The sequence below is a fragment of the Rana temporaria genome, chromosome 10, assembly GCF_905171775.1.
Source record: "Rana temporaria chromosome 10, aRanTem1.1, whole genome shotgun sequence".
Taxonomy (NCBI): Eukaryota; Metazoa; Chordata; class Amphibia; order Anura; family Ranidae; genus Rana; species Rana temporaria.
Window position 1 is genome coordinate 69885581 of NC_053498.1, and position 20592 is coordinate 69906172.

General features: G+C 41.2%; 1 protein-coding gene across 1 annotated transcript in view; it reads right to left on the reverse strand.

Moving 5' to 3' along the window:
- Positions 1–20592, reverse strand: part of PPP2R1B (protein phosphatase 2 scaffold subunit Abeta) — a 54527-nt gene that overhangs the window by 18121 nt on the left and 15814 nt on the right. Inside the window, exons 3-8 of the mRNA XM_040325402.1 lie at positions 18335–18435; positions 9855–10087; positions 9511–9658; positions 6768–6923; positions 4272–4386; positions 718–788 (exon numbers count right to left, since the gene is read on the reverse strand). Coding sequence (XP_040181336.1) covers positions 718–788; positions 4272–4386; positions 6768–6923; positions 9511–9658; positions 9855–10087; positions 18335–18435 — 824 coding nt within the window. The remainder of the gene's footprint in view (positions 1–717; positions 789–4271; positions 4387–6767; positions 6924–9510; positions 9659–9854; positions 10088–18334; positions 18436–20592) is intronic.

Here is a 20592-nt window from a genome sequence, read left to right on the forward strand (position 1 = left end):
GAACCCTAGGTCGGTCTCATGTAGATATGATCCCGGTTCACACAGAGGTTCACCCAGTGATTACCTTTTTCCGATTATGGCACAGTAGCAACAGAGGCCCATCTGTCAAATGTACCTGGTGGTGTGGAGATCGATATATGCCCCTTTACTCCCATCTCATTCCCCCAACTGAAAGATCAGACAGCCCCTTGTCCTTTCTTCTGCCATACAGGAAAAATAAAGGACAGCAGCAATTTTCATGTTGGTGTTTGACTTTAAAAGAAGTATAGGAATTTTTCAAATATCTACCTAGGTGGTGATACTGCACCTGTCCAACAACTCTAAGGCTGAGAACTGAGCGATCAACCACCACTGATCGGTTAGTTCTTCCCGCTGCTCTAAATAGAGAGCCGTGACTGTCCGGCTTAGGCACTCTGCTCTGCCGCCAACCCTCGCCTGGCACTCACTGGAGCACTGAGCCATGGCAGCGGGTTCAAGCTGAGAAGCTGAGTGGCCGAGCAAGGTGCCAAGGTGAAGCCCGGCCATATGGGTGCGATACTTCAAGTCTGGACCGTCTCTGATGTCAGCTGATCGCAGGCTTTAGCCCGCTGACGGCTGAAAAGGTGTCACAGGAGTGCAGAACGAACTGCACTCCTGTGATCCACAGAAGTAAAGCCAAACCAGCTTTTTTATAAAAAGATTTTTTATTTTTTTTTTAACATGTATTGGAAAAATTACCTTTACATAGGGTAAAATGTTGTTCATGATTATCGTTTCTCTTCCATCAGAGGGCAAATTCTCACAAAATTCTAGGGAAAAGAAAAGAAAACAGATTTCTCATCTCTGTAGTTGTCAAGAGAGATCAATGGCATCTATTCTGAACTGTATTCCCTTAGCACTTTGTATGAAAAGTTTAACCTAGGGCCAAAAAAAGTTAGCAGAAAACAGAAAAGCACCAACTAAAGGAGATACATAAAGCAAAAGGCACACAAAGCACCACTATCAAAAAATGAAGAAAAAAGAAAAAATTAAACAAACAATGAAAAAAGCTGCAGCTACACTTTTTAATAAATAAATAAAATACATCACATCTCATCATTAGATGTAGTGGCTACATTTGTTTTCTTCTTTACCCCCCTGGTGATCTGGCCAATAACACCACATGTATTATACAGACACCACTTTAAAAGGTACCACAATCTACCGTTCATCACAAACAGGTGAATAATAGATCCCATCCCCAAAGAGCTGACAGGCAGAGCAACATTACTGTCCTTTGCATATCTTAGCCGACCCTCCCTTCCTGTCTATCCCAGGAGGCAGTGTGTAACCTCACTCGGGAGGGAATGGGAGAGTAGGGGGGGGCAAAAATCAGCATAAGATACAATCATGATCCAGCAGCTTCCCTAAGCATGAGGTAAACCACTACAGATCTCAGTATTGTGCCCTCCAGTTTATTCCTGGTGCCCTGTACGGTGTTGTTCTGGCCCCCCTGTACTGTGCACTCTTGGCAACCCTTGTACTGAGCTGCACTTCTCTGCCCCCCCCCCCCCACTCGCCTCCCTCCCTGTACTGTTCTCTCCTGGATCCCTGTGCTCTGCTGAACCCCAATGTCATGTTATACGCAAGTCGCCGCCGCATATGTAAATAGTGTTCAATCCATATGTGGGGTTTTGCCGCGATTGTTCAAGAAAGAGCATTAATTTTAGTGCAAGACCGCCTCTAACTTTAAAAAGGTAACCAGTAAAAAAAAATTAAAGCATCGCCTATGGAGATTTTAAGTATTGTATTTTGTTTCCACTGTACGAGTGCGCGCAATTTTAAAGCATGACATGTTTGGTATCTACAGTGCCTTGCGAAAGTATTCGGCCCCCTTGAACTTTGCGACCTTTTGCCACATTTCAGGCTTCAAACAAAAAGATATAAAACTGTAATTTTTTTTGAAGAATCAACAAGTGGTACACAATCATGAAGTGGAACGAAATTTATTGGATATTTCAAACTTTAACAAATAAAAAACTGAAAAAATGGGGTGTGCTAAATTATTCAGCCCCTTTACTTTCAGTGCAGCAAACTCTCTCCAGAAGTTTAGTGAGGATCTCTGAATGATCCAATGTTGACCTAAATGACCAATGATGATAAATAGAATCCACCTGTGTGTAATCAAGTCTCCGTATAAATGCACCTGCACTGTGATAGTCTCAGAGGTCCGTTTAAAGCGCAGAGATCATCATGAAGAACAAGGAACACACCAGGCAGGTCCGAGATACTGTTGTGGAGAAGTTTAAAGCCGGATTTGGATACAAAAAGATTTCCCAAGCTTTAAACATTCCAAGGAGCACTGTGCAAGCCATAATATTGAAATGGAAGGAGTATCAGACCACTGCAAATCTACGAAGACCTGGCCGTCCCTCTAAACTTTCAGCTCATACAAGGAGAAGACTGATCAGAGATGCAGCCAAGAGGCCCATGATCACTCTGGATGAACTGCAGAGATCTACAGCTGAGGTGGGAGAGTCTGTCCATAGGACAACAATCAGTCCCTGTATACTGTACAAATCTGGCCTTTATGGAAGAGTGGCAAGAAGAAAGACATTTCTTAAAGATATCCATAAAACGTGTTGTTTAAAGTTTGCCACAAGCCACCTGGGAGACACACCAAACATGTGGAAGAAGGTGCTCTGGTCAGATGAAACCAAAAATCTAACTTTTTGGCAACAATGCAAAATCTTATGTTTGGCGTGAAAGCAACACCGCTCATCACCCTGAACACACCATCCCCACTGTCAAACATGGTGGTGGCAGCATCATGGTTCGGGCCTGCTTTTTTTCAGAAGGGACAGGGAAGATGGATGGAGCCAAATACAGGACCATTCTGGAAGAAAACCTGATGGAGTCTGCAAAAGACCTGAGACTGGGACGGAGATTTGTCTTCCAACAAGACAATGATCCAAAACATAAAGCAAAATCTACAAAGGAATGGTTCACAAATAAACATATCCAGGTGTTAGAATGGCCAAGTCAAAGTCCAGACCTGAATCCAATCGAGAATCTGTGGAAAGAACTGAAAACTGCTGTTCACAAACGCTCTCCATCCAACCTCACTGAGCTCGAGCTGTTTTGCAAGGAGGAATGGGCAAAAATTTCAGCCTCTCGATGTGCAAAACTGATAGAGACATACCCCAAGCGACTTACAGCTGTAATCGCAGCAAAAGGTGGCGCTACAAAGTATTAACTTAAGGAGGCTGAATAATTTTGCATGCCCAATTTTTCAGTTTTTTATTTGTTAAAAAAAGTTTGAACTATCCAATAATTTTCATTCCACTTCACGATTGTGTCCCACTTGTTGTCGATTCTTCAAAAAAATAAAAATAAAAATAAATACAGTTGTATATCTTTATGTTTGAAGCCTGAAATGTGGCAAAAGGTCCATTATGGGGTTTCAATTCATTTTCTAGCAAGCAAGATAAAAATGTCCAGGGTTCCCCAAGATCTCAGACTTTTTGCCAAGGGTTCCTCAAAAGTAAAAAGGTTGAAACACCGTTAGGTGTTACTAGCAGATTTAGACACTAAAACTAAGCCAAACTCCAGCTAATATTTCATAAGTCGTTACAGCAGTTTTTCCTTTTTGGGATAAAGGTTTTACATAAATAAAATCGCACCTTTGCTATTGTTAAAGCGGGAGTTCACCCATTAATCTATTTTTTCAAACAATCCCCTTAGATTAATGCTCGTTTTGTCTAGGGGAATCTGCTAGTTGTTTTAAAATATGAGCTGTACTTACCGTTTTCGAGATGCATCTTCTCCGTCGCTTACGGGTATGGGTCTTCGGGAGCGGGCGTTCCTTCTTGATTGACAGAGCGACGGAGAGGATGCATCTCGTAAACCGTAAGTACAGCTCATATTTTAAAACTAGCAGCCGATTCCCCTAGACAAAACGAGCATCAATCTAAGGGGAAAAAGTATATTGTACGGGTGAACCTCCGCTTTAAATGTTTTTTTCCCCCATCACAAAACGTTTACACTCTGCTGGAGAGCTTGTTAAAGAAAGAAAGAAAGAAAGAAAGAAAGAAAGAAAGAAAGAAAGAAAGAAAGAAAGAAAGAAAGAAAGAAAGAAAATAATTCAACCACATCTATTAAAAATGGAAAGCTGCAATATAATAAAATGTCTGCTTCAATGGTAAAGACCACTTAAAAGCATCAGTTTCAGTAGTAAAAAGAACATACTTTATGTCAAAACAAAAAAAATAATTTAATACCAAAAGAGCCAAATCTAGTAACGCCTGCCTTACCTTTTACTTTGTGCGCTCCTGCAGCTCTAACCTCTGCTTCACAATCTTTCAATAGATTCTGGAATGCGGGAACAAGGTCATTCTTTGTAATCTCTGGCCCAACAGCTTTCTGGAGCTGAAAAGTAAATGAGATGTCAGTTACAAGTACTTACCCTCAAAGTAGCAAGCTCATCATAAAATCTCAGATATGCAATATATTTAATGTCACACCTGTCTTTAACTCCCTGGCGGAATTCCTGAGTCTGGCTCGGGGTGGAATTTCAGAACCAAAAGCGGTATCCCCGATGCCAGACTCGGGATTGGCTCGCAGCATCCACAGGCATGGTTTACTTACCTTGTCCCTGCGATGCCTCTCCCCTGTGTGATCGAGCGGTGTCTTCGCTCGATTTACACAGTGCCTGTGTGCCACCGAGCTCCGTTCCCTGCGACGTTACGACGCACAGGGGCAGAAATCAGCGCCAAATTCAAAATAGTAAATAAACACATTACATACAGTATACTGTAATCTTATAGATTACAGTACTGTATGTAAAAAATACACACACCCCTTGTCCCTAGTGGTCTGCCCAGTGTTCTGTATGTACTTTTGTATAATAAAAACTGTTCTTTCTGCCTGAAAATTGTCCATAGCAACCAAAAAAAGTGTCCCTTTATGTCAAAAGTGGTTTTAGACCAGCTATAAAACTGCGATAATAAATTATAATCACTTGCAGAATTGAGCGATAGCGATTTGTGGGGAAATTCGTCATCAACAAATAAAAGTAATGACAGCGACAATTCTGCAACTGAGCAAATTTCCGTGTTTTTGATTTGATTACATTAATATAATTATAATAAAAATTATTCAATAATTTGTAATAATTATTTATTATAATTTATGATTTTGTTTTTCAAATTTTATTATACCCGGAATGTCTACTAGACTCTGGTTTGGATAGATTTAAGTGAGTTATTCCTAAGAATTGCAGGCCTACAATGTAAAACGCCAAATTTCCATGCAAAATAATTGTACCGCTTTCAGCACCTAAAATCTGAAATAATCATCATAATACCGCCAGGGAGGTTAAAGTGGAATTAAATTAGGTCCATGTACCACTTCACTTTAGTTTGGGCCAGCTTATTTCCATAACCAAGCTATTCTTGTTCTGTAACATACTTTAGTGGCATTAATCACATACAGTATGAAGTGCGGTGCTCAGGCAGCATCACAGGCAAATTCCTGTCTGCTGCTGGAACATAAATGAGTGCTTCCCAAACAGTCAGAGGAATACTTGTATTTTCACGAATACAAGGCTTCCCTCTAACTGGCCAAGGTGGAAACCGTGACATCTGCACAGCTCTCCACTCAGCCAATCAGTGAAAGCCTTGTACGATTTTTAAACATACAAGTCTTACGCTGAATGGCTGAGAAACTCTCAAGCCTGACTCAAATTTGTTCGGGTAGCAAACCGGTTGCTGTGCTCATAGTGATTGTAGATGCTACTACAGTATTATGATAGAACACAAGAATAACTTTGGTATAGACCTTTGAGCCAGCTCCGCCAGACCTGATCTTACTCTAGGTGGTACAACTAGGTCTTGCTCCCAACCCTCAGTCTGCGACTAACCAGTGAAGGAGATGCAGCAGACTGATGAAATCTGACAGTCAGCTCTTTTCTCATCAGTATGTTCCCTGTTAACGCATAAGCATTGCAATACATGTGACTGGCAACTTAGGCTGCTTCTCCCTCTCCCAGTCTAATGTTTGCTGCATATGGGGATTGAAAAAGGTTAACAAGTCAAAATCTGGTATTTTCACTAGTTAAAGTGGATGTAAAGCCACTCTCATCCTTTCTAAACTACTGCCATAGTGCTGATCTATAAGGATATAGATGCCTCCTGCATGTATCCTTACCCGTCTAATGTCTCCCCTCTGTTTTAAGAACTGAAAAATTGCAGATTCTGTGGGTGGATCTGTTGTCTGGAGCTCTGTGGGCAGAGTCGTGATGTCAGTAGACTCCCCGCCCTCCTCTACACCCCCCTTGTCAACGTGTATTTTTTTCCTGTGTATTCCTTACACTAAATTCTACTATGATCACCAACATCCAGTCAAAATCCAGAAAAGTAACCACATGACTGCAGAAAAGGAGTGGGGGTGGAAATTAAAATAATGCCCGTCTCCAGGCTAGTGCATGAGAGATGTAAATAACCTGCCATTCACAGCAAGGTGGCGGAATGGACTAAGGTTTTTCTCTGCAAGTCCGTTTTATTTCACTGAACAATAAAAGAGGATTGCTCAGAGCTGGATTAACTGTGTGGCAAGACTGGGCACAGATGATAGGAAATCTTTTACTGTACATTGTGACATCAAAAATAAATGCATACAATTTTTGGGTTTACATCCACTTTAAGTTTAAAAATATTTTTAACAAATACAACTGTGGAAGCTCAGCTTGCCAAAACATAAAAACACTCAATCCTAGGACAGGATATGGTTAGCAGTAGATTTCTCACTACCTCAGAAAATTTGTCAGCCACCATGTAGCGGACACGCCAAGATTTATCTTCAGTTGCTTGTCGAAGAGTAGGCATCACCAGAGCTTCAAGATCCTCTTCTGGAAGAAGCTGAGCAATGCTAACACAGGCTTCAACGGCCAATAGTCTCACAGAGTCCTACAGCAATAACAAATTGTAAAGAAAGGTGAGGACTGTTTATGTTTTCTATGGGAGAACAATGTTCTTTCATACAGATTTACAATCAGTTCCTAACACGCAATAGTAAAGCAACAAGAATGTGAGGCACTGTTCCTTCAAATACACAGCTTTTGGATGCAGTCATTTGTTCTTCTCAAGACCTCCTGCTCTCTCATCACCTGCTCCTATGCTCAACTCCAGGACTTTTCCAGTGCCTCTCCAAGCCTATGGAACTCCTTACCCCAATCTATCCGTCCATCTCCTTCTCTATTAGCTTTTAGAGGATCCCTGAAAACCCTCCTCTTCAGAGAAGCCTACCCTACCCATACCCAACAACTGCACATCATTTGAGTGCATCTGATCATCCCTCACAGTCAACTACCCTTTGTTCCACTTGACCCTCCCTTTTAGATTGTAAGCTCCAACGAGCCGGGCCCTCTGATCCCTCCTGTATTGATTTGTATTGCGACTGTACTGTCTTCCCTGATGTAAAGCGCTGCGCAAACGGTTAACGCTATATAAATCCTGTATAATAATAATTCAGGGACATGGTAGCAGATTGGTACCAATGGTCTGCAACACACATCCATGAATCAAGAAAACATAGTGCGTAATCATGGGAATCGTAGCTTTTCCCCTCGACACTGGCTATTTTGCTTAAAGTGTAAATTCCAGTCAAATACTAACTAAAACTACTCGCACCCCCATTCCACACCTATTCCAACTACCCTGTAAAGGAAAGTGGCCTTTACTTGCCTATGTTGAGGGTGCTTTGGTCTGGTCACATTATCTCTTAAACGGTCGGCTTCGGTGTAAAAAGATTGCTGACCACAGAGCCTGGCTGAGGATGTCACCCATAGGCCCCTTTCACATGGGCGGACTGTTCAGGTCCACCTGCCAGTTTTTTAGGCGGAACCTGAACGGGCGCTCTGTGCTCCTCTATGGAGCTATGGGTGTCAAAGGTGACATGCCCGCTGATTTCCGACCCGCCAAAGTGCGACGGCGGAAAACCCTACTTTTCCATCCGTCAGGCGGATCGGACGACAACAGACTCTACGGTTCTTCGTCATCCGATCCCCCATAGGAGAGAGCGGAGCTTTGACAGGTCGGTCCCTGCACAGAATGCAGAGACAGACCTGTCATATGCCTGCTCAGCAGGGATCAACGGAGCGATCCCCGCTGAGCTAAAGCGGAGCCCGCACACAACAGCCCCATGTGAAAGGGCCCATAGGCTTACTATGGCACAGCTGTGGTCGTCTGTCCCCCCTTCTACACTGAAGCCAGCGCTGGGACCCAATCAGGTGACTAGACTGAAGCTTCTTCAGCATAGGTAAGTACAGACATCTTTCCTTTACAAGGAGTCGGAATAGGCTTACAATGGGGATGGGAGAAGGTTTAGGCTTTGTTAGTTTTTGACTGGAATTACATTTTCCGCTGTAAAGTATAAACAAGGGTTGCCTCTTCCAGCCAAGCACAAAGACATATCTGTGGGTAAGGCATTGAATTGATGCGAGTACACAGCGGAGAGTGAAATAATTATTCCATAACAGTGTATATTTTACAACCCATGCTTCCAACGGGTCTCAACCTGAAAAAGGGTCTCAAAAGTAATTTGGTCACAGTATACACTTTTTTTTTTTAATAACAGTACAAAATACTTATTTTTGCCACACCAACCCAAGGTTACTTGAAAAACTTTCATATTGTGAGTACAGACTCTCTGCTGGCCATCTTTCCTTCACTTCTCTGCTGTTTACTATCATTTTCTAAGGGCTATATAGACCGATCAGCAGGGCCGGATTTGCTCTCCCTGCCGCCCCAAGGCCAGGTTCCACCCCGAATTTTTTTTTTTAACATTAGATTGAGGCTAATTACGGGAAGCACAATCGGGTGTTTTTTTTTTTAAATCAATGCAGTACATACCATTTTAGAGATAGATGTTCTCCGCGGCTTCCGGGTATGGTCTGCGGGACTGGGCGTTCCTATTTGATTGACAGCCTTCCGACCGTCGCATAAAGCAGCGCGTTACAAGTTGCCGAAAGAAGCCGAACGTCAGCGCGGCTCTATACGGCGCCTGCGCACCGACGTTCGGCTACTTTCGGCAACTCGTGATGCGCCGTATGCGTCGGGCCGGAAGGCTGTCAATCAAATAGGAACACCCAGTCCCGCAGACCATACCCGGAAGCCGCGGAGAACATCTCTCTAAAACGGTATGTACTGCATAGGTTTAAAAAAAACACCCGATTGAGGCTAATTGTGGGAAGCACAATCTAATGTTAATGTTTTAATGTTCGGGTGAACCCCCGCTTTAAGATGTAAATGAATATGTAAATGAATATCCTATTTGTGAAACAGACCAGAAGGCATCCTGTAGTGTTGTTTTAAAATAAAAATCTACAGTATACCTCATGCTCCAAAAGCAATCACCTGACAGGTACTATATCAGGAAAAGTGGAGGAGTGCTTATAGACTATTTGCAAAACTTTCACTACATTGTAATTTTCCAATATTCTTTGGAAATCTATCCATATAGCATGATATGATAGATAGATGACAGATCGCTCACCTGCTCATCCGAGGCTAGGTTGGTAAAGAGTGGAATGATATCATTTTTCACATACTCCAGTTCAAGTACTTTAGCAAATTCACCAAGCTTTGAAGCAGCAGCACGTCGTACCATTGGAGTGTCATCAGAGCACAGATTGCGGAAGTGTCTATATACAAATAGAAATGCAATACATTTTTATATATCTATATACATGAATACATGGAATTTTAGTAAATTATTTCAGCCAGAAGAGTTTCCTGGTATTTATGTTAAACATAAAAAATAAAAATACACAAATTAGGTTTTATAAAAAAAAAAAAAAAAAAAAAAAAAAAAAAAGATTAAATCCAAGCTCGACTTACTGCCTGATTTCCATCTTGACAGTACTAGAAACTCTTGGATAGCATACACTGAAGAGCCCACAAGCTGATGTACGTGATGTGAACCAGTCTCCACTGGCTAGACGTTTCACTAGTGGCACAAAATGAGCTTCGAGGTCAACAGGAGAATGTTCATGAGAGATCTTCCTCAAGGAATCCACTGCCTTGTCACGAACTACTGTCTCTTCAACAGTTGCCAAGCTTTCCAATGGAGGCTGTGTATATTAAAAAGACATCAATTACTGGAGGCAGAACACCGTAATGAACAACAGCCCAACAAGAGAGCATTTATAAGACAGACGAGAAAAAGTATTTAAACTGAGGCTTATTTGGCATAAGACCTTAAAATGGAACACCCGTGTCTATTACTAGTGTCTATTGCACCATTTTACCATCCTCCAGGATGTTCCACTCACTTACTCGTGTATTTAAGGCTGAAATACAGTGCATTTGGAAAGTATTCACAGCACTTCACTTTTTTCACATTTTGCATTACAGCCTTATTCCAAAACTGATTCAATTCATTTTCCTCAAAATTCTACAAAAACAATACCCCATAATGACAATGTAAAAGAAGTTTCACAAATTCCTTAAAAAAAAAAAAACCCCATGTAGATCCTTTGCTCATTACTTTGTTGAAGCACCTTTGGCACCAATGACAGCCTCAAGTCTGTCTATGATGCTACAAGCTTGGCACACCTATTTTTGGTCCGTTTCTCCCATTCTTCTTTGCAGAACCTCTCAAGCTCCATCAGGATGGATTGGGTGCACAGCCATTTTCAGATCTCTCCAGAGATGTTCAATCGGGTTCAAGTTTGGGCTCTGGCTGGGCCACTCAAGGACATTCACAGAGTTGTCCCGTAGCCACTCCTTTGTTATCTTGGCTGTGTGCTTAGTGTTGCTGTCCTGATGGAAGATGAATCTTTGCCACAGTCTGAGGTCCAGAGCGCTCTGGAGCCGATTTTCATCAAGAATGTCTCTGCACATTGCTGCATTCATCTTTCCTTCGATCCTGACTAGTCTCCCAGTTCCTGCCACTGAAACACATCCCCGCAGCATGATGCTGCCATCACCATGCTTCACTGTAGGGATGGTATTGGCCAGGTGATGAGCGTTGCACGGTTTCCTCCAGACATGAAAGGATGCTTGCCATTCAGGCCAAAGAGTTCAATCTGTGTTTCGTCGGACCAGAGAATTTGGTTTATCATGGCAAAAGTGCTTCAGGTGCCTTTTGGCAAACTCTAGGCAGACTATCATGTGCCTTTTACTGAGGAGTGGCTTTTGTCTGGCAATTCTACCATACAGGCCTGATTTGTGGAGTGCTGCAGAGATGGCCGTTCCCCTCTCTTCACAGAGAAATGCGAGAGTGACTATTGGGTTATTGGTCACCTCCCTGACTAAGCGCTGTGAATATTTTCTGTATGCACTGTACATACAGTATATGGGCAGCCAGCTTTGGCTGCAGAAAAATCTGCAGTGCTGTTCAGCCACCACTCACACACCACTGCATATCAAGGACAGTGACACCGCTCTTTGAATTACAGTTAAACAATATGGTGATATCACAGCTCTGACCACATCCAGTAGACTGGATAGTGAATATGCCGCAATACAATTCCTAATAGACACCAAAATGATCTGTGAAATGCCAGTGGGCTGCTGCCTGAAACCTCTAGAGATACTGCCATCCAAAGACTGCAGGGGTTTAAAGGAAGTGAACAAAAAAAAAAAAAATTGAAATAAAGTACTATTACATGCTACATTCCACAGCCTGGCCACATACAGAGGCAGCGTATGGCCAAGCATGGAAGGGTCTCGCAGAGAATAGCAGGGTATTGCAGAGTATGGCTGAGCATGGATGGATGAATGACTGGCTGGATGTGACTGCAATTGTCACAGAGCAGCACTGTGGGCACTACAGATCCAGCCCACAGAGCTGCTGCCATGATCTCTCCCCCTCTCCTCTTACACTGTACCAATTGGTACACAAAGGGGAGAGAGAAACCGGTGTCATGACATGATGCCGGTTTACACGTGGTCACGCCATCATTTGACGGAGCGTTCATATGGTAAACGGCCGCTATCAGCATCAGTCATGGACACTCCAGTGTGCGCGATTCTGGGAGGACGTCAATGTACGCCCTCCCAGAATAACAAAAATCGCCCTGCAGTCATCATTTGGCTATAGGTCAATCGGCAAGTGGTTAATACACAACTGTGATGACCAATATCTGCATTTTACACATGCCGAAAGTTCTGCTTATAATAAAAGGCCAAAACCCCCTTTAAAAACACATTTCTCACATAAAATATTATCTTCACTTAAAAAGGCAAGGAGTATATAGCCTTTAATCTGCTGCCGGAAATCTATTTTTGAAAGGAACAAGCATTGTAGCTGCTTAATCTCACGTTGGAATGTTCCTGTTCTTACCTACACTCAGATGCAGGACAGGAATCGAAAGAACAAAGGAGCAATAGCTCCGAATACAGGCCAATTATGTGCCATTGCCATACATTTCAAGTTAAAGGAACCCGAGAAATAAGATTGCCACTGCTGACCTCCTGCTGAAAATGTTGCCTGGCAGCTTCAGAATTCAATGCTTCCCAAATCACTGACTACATATACTTGCTCCAGTGACTCCGAGAATGGATGCCACCAGAGCAGTGAGAGTCAAGTCATTTTCAGAGGGAGAGGTTGGCTGTGGAAGCCTCCATATGTGTCTCAGAACGGTTGGTCTTTTTAAGGGAACTTTCTGAACCACTTTCACAGAATGTACATAAATTCTGAGCAGCCACTGATTACTATAAATCCTGCTGCACCATAAGCTTATTATGTCTATACTTACAAGACCACCTGGTGCTGCCTGTTTTGTTCAAGCAGCATCTGCTCCCAACCTACATAAATGAGTTTCAACTGAGCTGGTGACGTTGATAAAAAATATTTAAGAGCTGCCAAATTGAACACAAGTTTGGGACAGGAGCCAGGAGAGAAGGGCCCCCCAGATGGCACCTAATGTCTCAATATCCGCAATGCTTGCAGGCCGCTCATTTCAGAAGGCGGAAAATGCTCAGAAGAGATCTAAGACTTTGGCAGCTTTACTTGCTGACGCACAAAGTAGATTGGCAGGGAAGTGGGGAGCCAGATGCAAGCTTTGTAGCTGAAGCCAACAAAGGACAAAAAAGGACAAGGCATCAGTCTAAGAACAACTTTCATGTTTCTTGATGGACTAGACTGAAATAGGGAAGAAACTCTCTCAAATCCTTGTCAAAATTCTTTACAAATCGGCTTCATATTGTGTTGAAACCTCATCAACAAATCATACAAGTCAACAATTTAGAAGCCTTATAAACGATGATGCAAGCATGCAATAACTATATCTAAGCCTATAGGAAAAGCTGCAGGAGGCTTAAAAAGTGTTCATACACCTAAAAAAATTAGGACTTCAACTGTTAAAAAGTGACAGTAAACCCCCTGCTTTTATTTTTACCTACAGGTAAGCTTAAAACAAAAAGGTTACCTGTAGGTAAGATTATCTACTAAAAGTGCACCGTACAGGCGATATTCTAACCGTGCCATTCCTTTAGAGCTATGTTCCGGTCAGACAGCCGCAATCCGCAAACCTAGAAGGAAGACCGGTGGAAGCCTCTGCAGCGGTGACAGAATGCTGCCGGAGGGCTTTGTTTTAAGGTTAGTCTTTCAAAATGTGCATGATATTGCCTTGCAGTGGGGAACGTTTTTTTTGTTTTTCCATTCCATTTAACATGGTGACTGAAGTGGTCTTTTATGCAATGTAATTATTCCAGTTATAACAGTACGAGACCCCATTATTTTACAAATATTGAAAGGCTAAAAAACACATTTATAAATTAATACAAATATGGATCTTTTTGTAATTAGCCTGATGTGATCCTGAACAAAAAAAAACACCCTAGTAAAGCAAAGTGAAGACAGACTTAAATAATAAATCTGAGCCTTCAAAAGAAAAAATGTATAGCTACTTTCACACTGATGCAGTTTTCAGGCATTTTAGCGCTAGAAATAACGCTTGTAAAGTGCCTGAAAACTGCCTCTCATGCCTCACCAGTGGAAAAAGCCAGAGTGCTTTGACACTGGGGTGGCACGCTTGCAGGAAGTAAAAAAAAAAAATTCCTGCAAAGAGCATCTTTGGGGTGGTTTTGGAGAGCGGTATACAGCACATTGCAATGAATACATTTAAAATGCACACAAATTAATTGTTCGACAACAAGATTTGTGATTCTGCCCATCCACTATATGATACAGCCAACCTGACTTACTGCAAAGCAGGCAGAAGACCACACTATATGAAATATTACAGCTTGATCACTTCCATGCCTCTTGATAAGGCAATCACCAGGTATCGCCACACTGATGCAACAGAGTAAAGCCTGACTGGGACAGAGTTGAACTACCCTCCCGAGTTCTGGTATGCAGTATATGCGACCCCAATCTAAAACAAGATAGCAATTACTAATACTAGCCTTAATAGTTAAACAACTTTTATAGGATTTGCCTGGGGTCTGGTTTAAAACTGATGAGGCCCAGACACTGTATAACGGCACTAATTTTCAGCAGCTAAAATACAGACCTGGAAGAGTGTGGTGCTGAAGGGATGAAGCTAGAATTTTCTTATTGCTGGACCTAGTGATATGAGGAAGCTGGACAGCAAATATTAGAAGCCTCCGAACCACAAGAATGAGGTGACAATTTCCAGCCCCTGCATTTCTAAAATCTTCCCTTACCAGAAAATCAATAATCCCAAAGGTCTCTCTAATGGAAAAAAAACACACATTTTGCCTAAGTAACACCTACATATTCTATCCACTTCTAAAGGGATGCAGGCAATACAGCTTTTCATTACACCATTTAGGTGATATCAAAGGCAAACCCTCCATTTTTTGCAAACTGTATATTGTACCTTGAGGGTTGATTTTTTTTTGCTGCAGTTACAGTTCAAAAATCTGTCTGTCGTGTGTAGGTAGGCAACTAGCTTCTAGATTCCTTCTAGTATGTGACTGTTCCAAGCATCATATGATCGCTTTGTTTTGTTTTTTTAATTAGAAGTTAACAGTAACAGAATTGTTACATACAATATAGAAACCGATTACCCCTTTTTTAAAAAATCACATTTTGTTACTTTGCAGCCTGAAATAAAGAAAGACAGTTTTTGTTTTTATACAGCTGGGATTCCCTCAATACAACTTATAACCTCCAAGTGAATGATACAACACCAACATGTCAAAAATAAAATGAGAAAAATTCTAAAACAGAATCACTGAGTTGGAAAAAGGATCACCCCATCGTTAGTATTTTGTTAAACTGTCTTTTTCTTTAATTACAGCCTTTAGTCTGTTGGGATATGTCTCCTAACTTGACATCTATTCTAGACTTTGCAATATTTGCCCACTCTTTGCAGAACTGCTCAAGTTCAGTTCAATTTGATGGTGACCGTTTGTGGACTGCAGTCTTCAAGTCATTCCACAGATTTTCAAAGGGGGTTCTAGTCTAGGCTTTGACTAGACCATGCAAAGACATTCACCTTTTTCTCCTTTAACCACTGTGTGGTCATTTTTGCTTTGTGCTTTAGGTCATTGTCATATGCAAGTGCCATACACATTTGTATTAAGAATCATCTGAATAAAAAAAAGTTATTACACGATCATCTGCCTCTCTGTGGCTCATTGGTGGAGCCGTCTTTGTAGAGCCCGTGATTGGGAAAGGAGATAGAAGATTTAAAGGATTAACCCTCTTGTGTTAGGGTCAGAACCGACCCGTTTTCAGGTTTTGAATGTCTATAAGTATCACATAAATTTGTTTATTGCATCAATATTTTTTTACTTTGTCAGGAACCTATATTTAAACAATGTAATAGAAAAAGAATCCTTTTCACTAAAATATAAAATACTGTGGTGAAAATTAAGACGTTTATGGTGTTAGGGTCAATTCTGACCCAGTTATAATATAGGATTATAGGACACTAATAAGTGCCAAAACTGAAATCATAAACACTCTCTGCTTAGTAACACTGACAGCCAATCACCTCTCAACCCTGTGAGCTGTAGTTAGGGAGGGGCCTATCTTTTTGCCTGCTTCTCTAAATAAAGTAAAGAAACATAGGACCAAATACATTTCAGAGTTGCTGACTATTTTACCATTTTTTTTAAAATGAGAGGTATGCTATCAAAAGAAAGGTCTAAGGGGTCACACCAAAAATATTAAAACCAATCTTTTCAAGGATAAAGAAGCCCAACAAGGTAACCAAGAGGTAAGAAACAAATTGGATGATAAATAATTGTTCAGCGGGTATTTTATGGCCGATTTAGGACACGGGTCAAAACCGACCCGTTAACATCATGGATAGTAACAGAAAGCTAACATAAGAGGAGGGTTAAGCTGGCTTATCGATTGAAGGACAAGATTTATACATATCCATGCTTGGACACTTGCTGGCTGAATGTTTCTGGTGAGCGCAATTGATCTCACGTTGGGTGGAGCGCATTTCCTTTGAATATTGGGGCACCATATTTGACAGACACCACAGTACTGGAGTTTTAATCATTGGACTATTTATACACAGAACTTTAATTTCAATATTTCACATAGTTCTATTTTTTTGGTCACAATAGGAAATTTGGCTTTTGGATACACATAATTATTCATTTTAATGGCATAATTAGTTTTTTTTTTTAAATATAGTTTTTATTTAGGAATGTTACATATTGAATACATAGTCTTGATAATAATGTAGCGCCCTTTTTCTTACACATTCATTGCTATTTGTGTGTCACTAATATTAGGAGCATAACCGCTTTGTGATTTATATTTTTATTAGTTGGCGCCGTTCCCCTTTTTTCTTTTCATTAAGTCTGGGCTCTGACTAGGCCATGCAAGGACATTCGCCTTTTTCTGCTTCAACCACTGTGGTGTATTTTTGCCGTGTGCTTTGGCTCTTTCATCCGTCCTGATCCAGGGAGGGTTTTTGTTGTACCAAATACCTTCCACATCTTAATAGACTTCACTGTGCTTCTAGGCATTGATAAAGCATTTGAATTTTTTTGTATCCATCTCCTGACTTGTGCCTGTCCACAACTTTATTTCAGGAATCTGTTGACAGTGGCTTGTCATCCATAGTTGATTGTTTGCCTTAGCTGCACTACCAGGCACGGAAATGCTCCAGGAAAGCCATTTTCATCAAAATGACCACAACCGATCACAGTTGAAAGCGAAATGGCTTTGTGCAATTAGCTACACCAGATTGAGTTTACAAGTAATTTTTAGGAGGGGGTCGATCCTTTTTCCAACTCAGTGATTCTGTTTTTGATTATTTTTCTTTTGACATGTTATATCTTTAACTTGGATGTTATAAGTTACACTGAATAAATGCAGCTGGATAAAACAAAAGCTGTCCGTTTTAAAAAAAAATCCACAGGCTGCAAAGATTGTGATTTTAAAGGGGGGGGGGGGTAATTATTTTCTATATCCATTGTGAATAAGGGGTGCTGTGCGGATGTTTGCTTTATTTTCACAAGGAATTCCTTTGTATTGTCTAAAATGTCATCTAGATTTCCGGTGAGATCCAACAGCGAGACCACCTAGAATCCCTGTTGCCTCCCTTCAATATTACTTGCTCCTGCTCACAAGTAGGAGCATAAAGGCAGATTAGCAGGTCGTTGAAACCAAGTACCTTTCTGCCGCTTTGCACAGTGCTACATTGTGAACATGCCTACAAGAAAACAGGGCCCTCCAAACTGCAGCGTGTGGGTCGAATGTGGCACTCTGTCTGCCTTCATCTGGCCCGTGGGGCACTCTTCCTCCCATGGACACCAACAATGAGACACCATCAGTGGGGCACTATTCCTCCCACCAATACCAATGATGGGATACTTCCTCCTACTGACCACAGGTTTTAGGACAATTTTTTGTCCCAATGATGTTGGCACATTTTCTACCTCCACAGTAAACTGGCCCCTTGTTTATAAAGCGTGGAGACCCCTGGAGTAGAACACAGGATGATCTGCTGCCGTTTAACTTCCCAATGACAGATATGGGTAAGCCCTTGACCACTGTACTCTGTATTGTACAACGGCAATAGTGACTAATAGAAGTCCAGAACCTAAGTATGTTTAGCTGAAGATAAAAATCCTTTGGCAACTGAAATAAGTCAGATAGATTTTTCAACCACGTATTCAGTAAGTCAGACAGGGGAGGTTTCTATCAGACATGCATCTATCGCAATGGCAAATTCTCGTCCAAAGAAGAGAAGTGGGAACAGGGCAGCCGCAGGATTTCTAGCATGCCAAGCACTGTACACTCATGGCACCAACAGTTGCTTCACAGGACTGCGACAGTTGTCCTTTAAGATAATGTATATTTAACTTAAATACAACTGTATAAAGCTGATGAGTTAAATTGGTTACTGTTAAATAAAAGCATATGTACTTACAAGAAGACAGTGGACAAATTCCGGTCCACCAACCAGAGTAGTAAAGCTTCCCAGCTGCTCAGCGAGGGCCAGAAGTACTTCATCTTCATCGTATATAGTGTCTGAAATGGACAAAAATACTATTATACCTTTCTCTTTATAAACAAAAATATTCATAGCTACAATGGTGTAGAAAACTACATAAACACAAACTAAAAAAACAAAAAAATGTGTGCAAGGGAATAAAGCTCAGTGAGTTGTTTATAGAGGTCTACTTCTCATCAAATAACAGCCAGAGAATAGCAACAAAGTTTCACTAATCAATGATTACAAGAAATATCCTAGAGAAACCAGATATGGTGTGTTACCTGTAACCTGAAAGGAAAGTTCCAGCACTCGCTAATTGGCAAGATGGAAGACAGGACAGAGCTCTGCATATGTTGAATACGTAAACAATGCAGAGCTCTGTCCTGTCAGTGGGGATGTGGCCTTTTTCCTCCCTGCAAAGCAGGGAATAAAAATGGTCACATACCTTAGTAAAAGCACCTTGCAGTACACACAAACACTGGTGTGGTTCTCAAGTCACTGAACGCTGCCATTACTAGTATGAAAAATAAATTCCAGTATATACCATAGTTTGCAAGTGCTATAAAGTTTTCGTAAACCAATCAATATATGCTAATTGGATTTTTTTTTTTTTTTTTTTTTAACCAAAGACATGTAATAGACAACATATTGGCATAAACTTAAGAAATTTGATTTCTTAAAGTTTTTTATTGGATACGTTTTATAGCAGAAAAGTCAAAACATTGAGTTTTCTTCCCCAAAATTTCATGTATACCTGAAAAAAAAAAAAAAAAAAAAAAAAAAAACCTGCAGTGGTAATCAAATACCACCAGAACAAAGCTCTATTTGTGGGGGGGGGGGGGGATAAAACGTTCCTTTTAATATAGCGCTGCATGACGGCGTAATTGTTAAATTAATGCAGTGCCAAAAAGCAAAAAACGGCCAGGCATAAAAAGGGTAAATCTTCTGGAGAAAAGTGGTCAAGTGGTTAAGGAATGTATGAATTACTAGCTGGCTGGGACTCACCAGCATCCTAACAACCATGACTCATTTGTGATCAGTCCACATGCTTTAGGCTATGGCTCTCTACATATCTCTTACTATTTGTACTGTGTCGATGGATGGAAGTACATTAAACAGAAGACACTAAAGAATTCTAACAGGTCTGTATCAAATCTAGAATTAACACAGTGGGGTTTATTTACTAAAACTGGAGTGTGAAAAATCAGGTGCAACTCATAGAAACCAATCAGCTTCCAGGTTTGAGGCTTGGTTCACACTACTACACTACTTTCATCCTACTTTGCTCTGTGTTCAATGTTTCCCTATGAGAGCGTCTTGTAGCGTCCTACACAAGTCGGTCCGACTTTGAAAATGCTCCCTGTACTACTTTTGGTCCTACATTGATCCTACTTCAGGCCCATTGAATATCATTGAAGTCGGACCAAAGTAGTATCCTGTTCATGAAAGTAGGATGGATGTAGGACCAATGTAGGATAAATGTAGGACCAATGTAGCAGAGCAAAGTAGGATGAAAGTAGTGTAGTAGTGTGAACCCAGCCTTACTGTCAAAGCTCAATCGTACAAGCTGAAGTTAGAAGTCGATTGGCTACCATGCACAGCTGCACCAGATTGCGTGCACCAGTTTTAGTAAATCGACCCCATTATCTAGTATTAACACCAAAGATGAGGATAACGGTCTGAGCCATGTACAAAGACTTGGAGCGCCACTCAAAGCACTGCCCCTGCAGTCCAAAGTACAGGTTGGGTGCCGATGTTCATACAAGCTCCTCCAGGCTAGCTGAGAAACAGTTTAGAAGGTGGAAAATGCTGCACACAAGATCCCAGCCACTATATAGAGAGGTAAAGATATGACTTCAGTCTGAACACCTCCTGGCTATGCTTCTCTAAAGGCTGAAGCCATATCTTTACCGCTTTATAAAGTGGCTGGGTTCCAGTATGCAGCCTTTCCACCTTCTGTCTTAGGAAGACAGTCTACTAAATATGACACACAATCTGATTAATAAATTAAAGTGAATTCATAGACATTAGAGAAGATACCATTAAAATACTGACTGGATATACTGGTTAATTTTAAAATTACCTCTAAACCAAGATATAACATGTGTACAATCTTTTAGAAATTAAAACATTTTGGGGGGCAAACCCATTTTTTTGTACTCCAATCACACATGTGAGGTATCATCGTGTGT